At 40.8% G+C, this 11,907-nt stretch overlaps 1 protein-coding gene across 7 annotated transcripts in view; it reads right to left on the reverse strand.

Moving 5' to 3' along the window:
• Positions 1-11,907, reverse strand: part of LOC128893302 (spondin-1) — a 29,700-nt gene that overhangs the window by 11,311 nt on the left and 6,482 nt on the right. For all 7 annotated transcript variants that reach the window (XR_008461303.1, XM_054154174.1, XM_054154199.1 and 4 more), the window contains exon 2: positions 8,554-8,755. Coding sequence is in view for 6 of the 7 variants with exons in the window: in XM_054154174.1 (XP_054010149.1) it covers positions 8,554-8,755 (202 nt within the window). In the remaining variant the exon portion in view is untranslated. The remainder of the gene's footprint in view (positions 1-8,553; positions 8,756-11,907) is intronic.

Consider the following 11,907-nt stretch of genomic DNA (forward strand, 5'->3'; position numbering starts at 1 on the left):
CGCCCGATGGGGCATATTAATGCGATCCACCGGTGGTACACGCCGGCACTACTATTTTTGTTTCTCGCCATGGGGCGGCGCGGCGGCACGCGCCATCTGATAACACGCTGAACGTGAGCCACCGGTGGCACACGCCGCCCGATGGGGCATATCAATGCGATCCACCGATGGTACATGATGTGCGAACGTGTTAATTTAAACGACCCTGTAGACACTGTGTAGATAGAAGAAACGTTCCATCTCTTCTGGTCGATATTAGTTTGACTCGTGGGCGTGTACCAGGGTCGTAACACACAGATGTTTGGAGCATTTATGGCTTCCAGTATTACGGGTCTTCGCAAACTGCGTCTACCACGAATATTCAGCTTCCACTTAAACGCCCGTGACAAATATTTTTCATGCGATATCGAATTTCATTCTCTGCTCGTTCAGCCGAGATCGATATTTAACAAACACGTCCATATAAAAAAAAAAAAAAAAAAAAATTGTATGTATACATTCACGATGTTTCCCTTCCCTCTGTAGCGAATACTCGAGTAAATAATAGCAAAGATAAACCAATGAAAAAAGTGGTTCGTGGTGAAAATCACCGTTGATCGCCACGTCACCCATACATGGGTGACAGTCCTTTTCATTAAAAAGCTATAATACTTAATTCCGAAAGCGAAGCATCACTGAAAACGAATTCAAATGAAATTCGTGAATTTCGATGGAGTTACAAATATGAATACCTCGATGGATGTTTGATTACGTAGGTTTCAACGGCACAATTGTAATGTTAAATCCTAGCAGAAATTTTTCTATTTTTTGGCCACGATTCGCGATAAAAAAGAAACAGAATAAAATAAATCTGGACCTGCACGCGCGTCTATGTCTAGCATCCATTGCAAGTCAGAGTTGCGTCAGTAAACAGTGACTCGTGACCTCCCACGATCATTCCCATAACCCTGAATTAGAAGAATTAACTGGAAAAAAGGGAGGGGGGCACAGACGGGTAGAGTTAACTAAAACCTTCGTCGGGGTATCGCGTTTCCCACGCCGGCGAACAAAAACGAAGGGAAAGAAACGCTCGACGAGTTTGCTACTGCGCACCAAAATAAGTTTAGCACGAGTGAAATTGATATCATCGATAATTTTAAGGGAACGGCTCCGGAACACTTTACGATTAACTCCGAACGAAGCTTGTAACAGACGAATCGTAAAACCGTTTTAAAATTGATAGGTAAAAGATGAAATAAAGTTCTGTCGGAGTATACAGGGTCCACCAAAAATGTTTCGATGAAGCTTTTTAGGTATTTCCGGTAGTGCGATAGTCAGGTATAAATGTGTAGGTAAAATATGTGGTGTTATTTAACAAATGTCAAGGTGACCTCTACTTTTTTAAATAAAATGTATTTTTCAGATTTAAGTACACGCGAATATGTAGCTCACTAAGTACTGATAAAATGTGTCTAGCAGGATAGGGATAATCGGCCTCCGTCTCAATTTTCATTGCTATTATGTGCCTCGACGGCTTTTGACCTGAGACATCATCCCGCAGAGTTTCAGACCGTTACCCCCACGGTTAACTTTATTATTCTTTTTCTCGGTTACTATTTCGGATATTTAAATTCTGCGAAGACGAAAATATTCGCGCTTATGAACTGCATCTCATATATTTCGTTCGGGGTATCATTTTATTTATTAAGGGTAAAGAATAAATAATTCATGTTTCGCGAGTGGTCATTGCAAACAACCCCGCGAGTGACACCTGTCAAAAGAATCAGGAATGATGATCGGTTATTTAGCTGACACGTGTAAAAGTTTCAGAACGGTCTGAGTCCCGGAATATGGTTAAATAATTAAAAAGAAAGAAAAATCCCATGCGTACAGGGATTTTTCTTTCCCCGTGCAGCGGGACGGTGCAGTGGACTGAAGGAGAATGAGACAATGGTCAGACGCACTACGCGTACCGTGCGGCTGAAGGAGAATGAGACAATGGTCAGACACACTACGCGTATCGTTACAGCTATGCATGCGACAGGGAGGCAAACAGTTTCAACAATTTTGTAATCGATATCATAAGATTTTCCTTGAAAGTGTTCTGTTTATTATTTCTGAAACGATATCTAGACATTGCTTACAAACACGCGCTGTGCGTCGCTCGATGGATTGTAGCTTAATTGTAAACAATTAAAAAGAAACAAAACTGGCTAATGAAACGAACTAAGTGTCACGTAAAAGTCAACATATTGAACCTCGATGGATTCATTTTTTTTATAAGCTACATATCAGACTGTTGCGGTGAAAATATGCAGTTCCTGCCGTATCCATAGCAGTAACGATGCGCGTAGCGCGTCTGACCACTGTCTCATTCTCCTTCAGCCATAGGATGCGCGTAGCGTGTCTGACCATTGTCTCATTCTCCTTCAGCCCGCTGCACGGGGGGCAACGGATCGGATTTTTGTTTGTTTTTAATTATTTAAGCATGTTCCAGGACTCCGAGCGTTCTGAAACTTTTACACGTGCCAGCTAAATAATCTAAAAAGTGGCGTGCGAAACGTTTTTGGTAGATCCTGTATATTACCGTCGCTGGAGGAAGAACGAACGAGGTTATTTGTTAAAAAGTAGATATCGAATCCGTCCGAGCTGAGAATCGATTCGATAAAGCTTGCACTCGGTGCAGTGTCCCGTGAATTTAGTTGTCACGCTGCTTGATCGCCTCTCCGTTTACGTCTTTAGAAGCCCTTGGAACGTAAATCACGGAGATTTGTTGTCTGCGCGAGCAGGTTTAATCGAATTCCGGATAATGCGAGCTCTTTTCCCTTTCCTTTTATTTTATTATCCTGCCTTTCTTTCTCGTTTTACCCATCCGGGCTCAGTGTCCCTTATTTTTCTTCGATTTTTTCGTTCTGACGTGCACCGTCCAATTTTTTTGCGACTACGTTTTCCTTCTTTTCGCGTGCTCTACGAGAATTTCATTTGCTTTTTTGCTACGGCTATGCGGCGGAAAAATTCGAACGAGGATTTCCTTCATTTTCGGTTTTTTCTCGTCCGCGAAAAGAACAAACTGCGAATTTAATTTTAAATTTCGCTTTTACTTTTGTTCCGAAGTTACAATCGCCCAGAGGGCCGAATTACAGCCGACGACGGTTCTAGGTGGTCATAGATTGCAAAGGAGCGATCATTTCTTGCCAATTAACCGTTTATCAAATTTACTCGAGCCCTGTTGCAGTGCAGCTGAGTGTTATTCGATTTTCCTGGGATAATTGCGTTACGAGCGAGCTGTTGTTCGTGTCTTCCAACTGTTTTTATCCGGTACATGGTACTCTATCAACTACTGTTTACAAATATACAGTCAATCCCATAAGTGTTCCTTGTATGTCTATTGGAGACGTCTGTCTAAATTAATTTAACGGTTTGATGTTTCCAAACAAATTTTTTATTATAAACATGGGGCATGCCAAATCATTTCGGTCACTGTTAACCCCGACCGTTTTTCATTTGGCTGACATTTTTTTTATATTACAGTACCCTACCGAATACATTTATGTGAATTTTTGCAGATTTTTGTAGTGACCCCAGAATAAGTTATGAATTTTTAAAAAGAACCGTCGTTTCTTTTTTTCAAATAGCTACAACTCTGCTAAAAATTGACCGAATTAAACGGGCTTTTTTTCAAAATGTTTCGAATGAACTTTACGAAAAAATATACAAAACAAAGCGTTTGAATTCTATAGAATTTTTTTACTCAGGTTTCGATCGATTTTTGTCGGTCGTATACGCCAACAGAAAATAACTTCTTTTCTACATTTTTTCGCAATTTAACGTTGCTGCGTGAAGTTTATTTATGTGCATGTTTATAACGAAACGTTTCTTTGGAAACCTGTTTAATTTAATTCAGACAATTTTCTTCGATAGAGGTTACGAATACTTACGAAACACATTGTATATCGTCCCCAAGAACGCAATCTACCGAAATTGGAAACTAGACTGGATGATTCTTCTTTCATTCCAAAGAGAAGGGAACAGTTTGTCACGGATTTTAGAGCAGCTCAGAGATAAGAACGAAATCTGAAGAATAGAGGCTTTCAATTACAGCGGCGCGAATGCTGAATTCTGTTTGCGACCCATCCCTCGCCCATTCATTACTCTTTCTGGGTTTGAGGGATGATCGTAAACCGCATTCTCTATTGTCCCCCATCTATTGTCTCATTTCGCCGCATTGCAACTACTTTCACGCGACAAAGGAAGATTAAAAGTTCCCTTGTCGGTGTTCGCGCCAGATGAGATGCAGTTTCAAATAAAACGACCGTCGGCTTCATTTTGTATTTTCACTTTTTACGGTCTACGCGACGCAAATTTTTTCGACGCAAATTTTTCAAGATGCTGTACACGTCTTCGTGTTCAAAATTCGGATTTTCTGCGGTGCACGGTTTCAAGGCAGACGAGCATTTTTTTCTTTAATTAAAAATCATTTTTCTTTCGTTTTCTTCGCAGTTGAATGTCGCTGTATGCGCGTGGCAAGCCTATTTATGTAGATATTCGTAATGAATCGTTTATTTGGAAACGTCAAACCTGTCGTTTAATTTCAACAAATTTCTTGATTGGCTTGATTTTGTGTTTTCACTTTTTTTAAGGTCGATGCAACGCCATTTTACTAATCGGGGCGGTTACAGGGTCTGGAGGCTCGATGGATCTCCGGGTGAATCCCCGGCAATGTCCGCGAGAAACACCCTGAAAGCGACTCGTCATCAGGAATTCATTGTCCTCGGTTGGGTTGTCTATTGTCTGCCCGTGATTTCATCGTGTTCTTCGTCGTTGCACTCGGAGCATTCGTTGAACTGCATCCACGCAGAGTTTGGCGCCTGGCGCGTGGCCAGGGTTACGTAACGCATTGATTCACCGACTCTTCGAATTTGCGTGCGTTAGTGGCCGTAGATCGTCGTAGATCCGACTCGCTTACGGTTCATTCCCGCTATAACGTGTCTGATGTTCGCCACGAAAGGGCTTAAAGGTGGTCGTTCCGTGGATTTAGTTAACAAAGGACTTTAACGAACGCTGGATTGTTCTTTGATTAAATATTAATCGTACGAGCCTATTTCGATTTAAATTTATCATCCTGGTTTTAGGAACGATTGCGTGAAAATTTGGTAATTTTAACGCGGATCCTCATGGAACGTACAGATTTTCACGTGAATTTTTCCAATTTACGTCGAAATGCAATTTAGGAACTTGCTACGTTATCAAAACTGATATTATTAAACAATTTCAGAACAATGACTGACCATTTCAATTTGCTGGAATACGATGTGAAACTTTAGCAATTTTAGGAATTTAGAATTTGGGATTCAGGAACTTGCTGAAAATTTGATATGCTATCGAAACTGATAACGTAAACGTTTAAAGAAAAAAAAACGATTGACCATCCCAATTTGATTAAAAACGATATCAAAATTTTGTAACTTTGAGTTCGCTTTAATTTTCAAGTGAATTTTCTCATTTTAAATCTAAATAGAATTTAGAAACTTGCTGGGAATTTGAAAGAAATTCGAAAGAAATTTGTAAGAAATTCGAAAGAAATTTGAAAGAAATTTGCGTAGAAAAATAAGGAAATCTATTTGTACCTTTATTAGACTTAACCGAGAACTAACCGGGAACTAACCGAGAATTAACCGAGAACTAACCGAGAACTAACCGAGAAGGCTCGGTTAGTTCCCGGTTAAGTCTAATAAAAGTACAAAAAGATTTCCTTATGTTTCTACGTAGGTTCCTTCAACAGAAATATGTACATTGTGGTGGCTGACGAGTAAATAATGCTGTATTATAAAGTATTATACTGTACTATAATACTATACTTATACTTATAATGTATTACCGAGAATTTTATATAAGTATATTTTAGTACATTATAAGTATTATAACGTATTATAAAATTCTCGGTTAAGTATTACAAAGTATTACTGTATCATAAAGTTCTCGGTTAAGTCTCGGTTAGTTCTCGGTTAAGTCTAATAAAAGTACAAATAGACTTCCCTATGTTTCTACGTAGGTTCCTTCAACAGCAATATGTACATTGTGGTGGCTGAGTATTATACTGTACCATAATACTATACTTGTACTTACAAAGTTTTATAACTAATTTACTGTATTATAAAATTTGTTGGCTTCCTGTTCCAAATGTAATACACAACCAGAAGACCGTCCTCCCACGAAGGCGTTTAAGAAAAGTCTATTTTGGAGACTCGCCTTGTCGCTGCCATTTTGTACTAAAATTATGCACGCAACAATTTTTATTTGTACTTCAATATTTGTGAAATAAACCCTGTAAAAAGAAATCCTATTCCTTTTGCGATACTCTCAAAATTAATGATCAAACTTAGCAATTTCGGTTCGTGTTCCTTTTGGTGGCGATTTATGACGATTCATTGCATTCGGATTTTTCGGAATTTAATTCTATTATAAAGTTGAGAGGTGTCGATACGAATTGCCTTTCAATAACTGCGTAGACGGAGAGTCGGATGGAGAACGTGGTCGAGGCTGGCGATCGATCGCGAAAGGGGCACGGGACCGAAAAGAGATCGATCGACTGTAAATCGACGGCGAACCCTTGGACACGAGTGGAATGAATCCTGGAAACGGTGAATGGATTCCCGTGTTTGGATTGCGCCGATAGTTTCTCTGCCTCGTTTATTCGCCTAGACCGGTATATCCCTCGAAACCGATCGTCGGAAAGTAATATGCTACGAATGGTTTAAACGCTTCTCGAAAGGTTGAAAAGATTCCCGATGATTGATCAACGGTCGGAAACAGCGCGGTAAACAAGCAATTTGCAGACTCGACTGCGAGCCCATTTAACTATTCAAAGTAGACGCGGAGAGAATTAAAAGTTTCACTGGCGCGGCTCAAGTTCTCTCCCAACTTTTCGGAACAGAGTTCGTTAACGTCCAGTGTCGTGTTCGCTTCCGTCAAATCACGGGAAAGTTCGTTCTTCTCGTTGACGGAGTATCGATACGTGCATTTAGGACTATGAAGACAAATCGCTTCGAGATAATGGCTCATCGAGAATTACGGTGACTCGTATTAATATTCGGACGGTATAGCACTTTGTTTATCATTGTTACGCAGATCTAATCGTAATTCAATTTTCAGGAATAATACAATTATCCAGTATACATTCTACAGTTTGTTACGTTACATATTCGATATGGTAAAAAACGTAAGAGTTTAAACGAAAAGTAAGGCACCGGAGATTCGAAACCACGATTCTCGGATCCACAGTCGACTTACCTACACGACCAATCCTGGACCTTACGTTTCGAGTTCTCGTTTGACTCCGTATTCTTTGGTATGGGAGGCGCGGGTACTACAATAAATAAAATTTACATTTCAACGCAACAAAAAAAAAAAAAAAAATGTATAAACCGAATTATGGTTACGTATTCATTGTAATAATGAATAAAGTACTATAGTGTCCGAATATTAACACTATGCCGATGGCGCTATGGTTCGGTGGCACCACTGTGCAGAGATGAGCAAAACCCTATGCCTCGAATAACTCTGAAGTTTCCCGATGCGTTTGTTTCGTTTCCTTCTTCGGAAAATGTTCAAAAGAGGAAACGAGACAAACATATCGGCAATCTTCAGATTTATTCGAAGCCTAGGGTTCCGCCCATCTCTGGCGGACGGCATAGTCTTGACCCTTTGCACTGGAGAGGCGAGTATCAGTCATCACTAGGTTTCACGTAGCAAATCTGCCAGCAATAATGTTTCTTTAGGTTTAATTTCTTTGGGAGTAGAAGTATCAATAAAATCTTCAAAGTCAATCGAAGCTTAGCATCCGTGGCAATACAGGATGTAGAATGTATTAGGTTGTTCCGAAATTTTCTTTCGCTATATTGATAAGTAACACATGCCTAATAGTTTATGTTTTATGTTAATCAATATCAATAAAATCTTCAAAGTCAATCGAAGCTTAGCATCCGTGGCAATACAGAATGTAGAATGTATTAGGTTGTTCCGAAAGTTTCTTTCGCTATATTGATAAGTAACACATGCACAATAGTTTATGTTTTATGTTAATCAATATCAATAAAATCTTCAAAGTCAATCGAAGCTTAGCATCCGTGGCAATACAGGATGTAGAATGTATCAGGTTGTTCCGAAAGTTTCTTTCGCTATATTGATAAGTAACACATGCACAATAGTTTACGTTTTATGGTACGTTAGTGAATTGTGCACGATTCATTTTGCTCCATTGCTGTTACACCATGAATATCTCTGAAATTTGATTGTCTATTCCTACAAACACGACCACGTCAAATAATTGATTGCAACACGCGAAAAAAACTTTCGGGGCAACCTAATAGAATGCCAAGAAAGCATCTCTGGTAGATACCAGAAATTTGTTTCTTTTGGTCTCGAGTGCAAATAGTTAATACGACTCACTGTAATTATCAAAGCCGTCCAAAACGTTTGGAAACGGGTGCTTCGTAGCCTCGAGGCTTCTCGGAAGGAAGGTCCTTGGATTTTAGAGGGCGAAAGATATTAGAAACGTCATCGAACCGTACTTACCAGTGTATCTGGTGTTGGGCATGTACGAGAACACCATTTCCGTTCGATTGAACAGCGTGATGGAGAGATGGTACTTCCCGTTTGCATTGGAACGCGGCATTGTCGTCCCGTCTATGAGTCTGGTGCATTTTGACGCACTTGCGCTCGTTATCGCCGCCAACAGTAACAAAAAGCTGCGGACGACCCTTAAGCATTTCAGCCCCTGTAAAAAAGGAAGCGCAAGGTTGCCATTAAACCGTCGACTTCTCCATTCGTCCTCCCTCATCGAGGCTTCCACCACTGGCGAAGCCTAACCTCGCGATCGCGATCGAAAGGTAGCTGTACCGGCGTGGAAATTTTGTTAGGGATTCGTAAAGGTCCGAGTTAATTGTCCCGAATTCATTTCAGAGCCTATTTAGGAAATCCGTTCAGTTCCCGTAAGGCGGCATAAGGGATTGTCGCGCTTTTTTAAACGGGCCTATTCAAGGCTGGATTCTCAGGGCCTTATTATTTCCCGTTTTAATCCCGATTATAGCCCTATCGGGCCTCTGAAACACCCTTACAACAGCCCTGGACACACCCTCGCACCCTTGCATGTAAATCAGAAACATTTAAATAAAAAATAGGAATTCTGATAAATGACTCGCGAAGATATAATCAATTATTATTATAAATGTTTATCTAACAATTTATTACGTAAAGTAGTTGACGTGGAATATTTATATTTATAAATATCACAGTGCGCGCGCGCGATACGAGGGTGTATTTTTAATAATTTTTTTCGGGCAAACGATGAACGTTTCTCTTTTTATTGATACTTTTACTCGATATGTACTGGAACCCTCAAGAGGTATAACCCACCCACCCCCATGCCCCTCAAGAGGTGTGATTGTTATTCGTTTTCCAACATAAACATTATCATTGATTTCTACGATCAATACCCTGAGTAAACGTTTTCAGGTCCTCACAATTCGTTAAGGCCCTATTAAATATCATTTTAACGGTTTCTCCATACTCTGACTGTACCACACTGGTTCCCATAGTGGTTAACCCATCGAGTCCTTGTTTAAAATTATTGTGGAAATCATTGAGTACCTTGTTTAAACCCCACCGGGTCCTACAATGATTCACCTATCCAGCCCTGGTTACATTTCAAAATGGAAACCTGTAATCGCCTTGTCGGGATCTTTTAGGGATGTATCCGGGAGAATCATATTATGGATTCCATATCAAAGCCAGCTCGGGACCCGAATATTATGGAGGTTTCCCTTACTATTTTCCACAGGGGTGTAGCTACCTTTTTCTCTCGACTTCGCGATGGTTCTCGATAATCGAAAAAGTTTGCGGTGTCGAAAGTCGACGCTTAACGGGGGAGTGTCAATTAAACAACCGGTTTCTCGCGAATTATTTTTGAAGAGCGCGTAATACATATTCATTTACAACCAATTACTTGTTATTTTCTAGCATCTAGATAATCTATATAATTTTGTTTATGTAAAACTATTCATAAACGAACGAACAGCAGCTGCTTGAAGTTGGCTTCTCGAAGATGCACCGTGCAACGCACAGATCGCTCTAATTATTTGAAATAAAAAACCATTAGGTTGATGGAAAGGAGAATAGCTGAAGGGATATTTTGTGCCAAGTTTCATAGCAATCGGCTGACAGATCTCTAAGCTACGTTGCACGGCACGCGAAATTTTATGTTTTGAGAAAAATGCGTTTAAAGTTCCCGAATCTAAAATAGTCCTTCGTGTACCGTTCGGAGCGCATCACTTTAATGGCTATGTAGGTACACTTGGACTTCGAGGTTTTAGCTGAAATGGTCGGAGCACATTCTCCAGATGGTAAACTAATTTTCTAAACAAAAAAAGAAAAAAAGATGTCAAAGTTTTGAATTTTACTTGAAATTACTTTACTTTGAATTTTACTCTCCCCTTAATCAACGATTCTGTTGCAAAGTGTTGCAAAGTGTTGCGCGCCAAGGTGTATGGAGAAAGCGCATGCAATCGTTCGGTTGCGCTATGTCACGACCTAGCTTGCCAAGACGACGCACCGAGTGGTTAACGTGCACGTATAGGCGCGCAAAGTAGTACGAACACACGTTTCGTCGCACGTGTTGGCAACGCTTCGTCCTCCCTGGAATTCACGTGCTTTACACCCGAATATTCGCAATTCTAATTTAATAGCCGCGGCATCCGGCAAAATGACATTTCGTGTTTCGAGGCGGTTCGTTATCCGTTGAAAATTTGTTGTTGCACAATGCGTTATATAAAAGCGACGGGCGTAAAATATAAAATATAAATCACGTCGGCGTTCAATGGGCGGATACACAGCGTTGCACAACGTATTCCAGTCGTCGTCCAGCGTAAATATTTGCGTTAGTCGTCCCGCTTTTAAAACGTTTTACAACGATTCTACAAAAAATTCAACGAGAACGAGCGCATAGAAAATTTTCAGTGGCAACGACGGAACACTTTCGCCGCTGGGTGGACTTACGTCGCTCGTTGAATCGACCGATAACGCGATTTTCTCTTACACAATGCCAGCTGGCTTATCGTATCATCGACGTTCGCCTCGATGAAGATCTTGACCGTGGCGATCGCGGCGAATCCGTCTAACGCGGAAAGAATCCACGTAGCGACAACGGTTTCGCGAAACTCTTCGTGCTACATCCTGAAAAGAAATCTGTACGAAGGAACTTTGTTTCCTCGTATCTCCTTCGCAACTGCCGTGCCAAAGAAACGAAATCCCCTCTGTTCGCGTGAAACAAAAGCTCGCCGTCTGGCACCATCTGTCGCGAGTGTTCATGGATAAATTGGGTCAATCGGTTTCCGATCCTAATCCTGCCAGTGACGCGCCATTCTTACTTACCGCGCCGGTTCGGAACAATTCCCAACAAAACGTCGATCCGAGAATTAATTGAAACCCGTGAGCCTCATATTTCATCGTTCCTCACGCCGACGTGACTTTTAGACTTGCGCTGGGAAATGAACCGACGACACGCGGAACTAAATAAAAATCATCGCGGGTCAAAACGCAACGGTGCTCTTGACTGGACCGCAGCTCGCAGGCAGAAGTTTTACGCACGACTCCTTAAAAAACTGTGGGTGGCGGTTTTTTGAAGGGAGAGATGGGAGAAAAGGAAGGGAACGTTTCGTCTTGGTCCTTCTCTTCGACCATATATATATATATACAAAAAGTTTCAGGGTTATTTTGCCCTCCAGTGACGTCACACAGGTGATTTTATCTTTGCTTCAAAGCATTTACCTGAAGTCGTGTATATATAAGACTTCAGGTAAATGCTTTGAAGCAAAGATAAAATCATCTGTGTGACGTCACTGGAGGGCAAAGTAACCCTGAAACTTTTTGATC

The sequence above is a fragment of the Hylaeus anthracinus genome, unplaced genomic scaffold (genome assembly GCF_026225885.1).
Source record: "Hylaeus anthracinus isolate JK02 unplaced genomic scaffold, UHH_iyHylAnth1.0_haploid 0, whole genome shotgun sequence".
In the NCBI taxonomy this organism is placed as follows: Eukaryota; Metazoa; Arthropoda; class Insecta; order Hymenoptera; family Colletidae; genus Hylaeus; species Hylaeus anthracinus.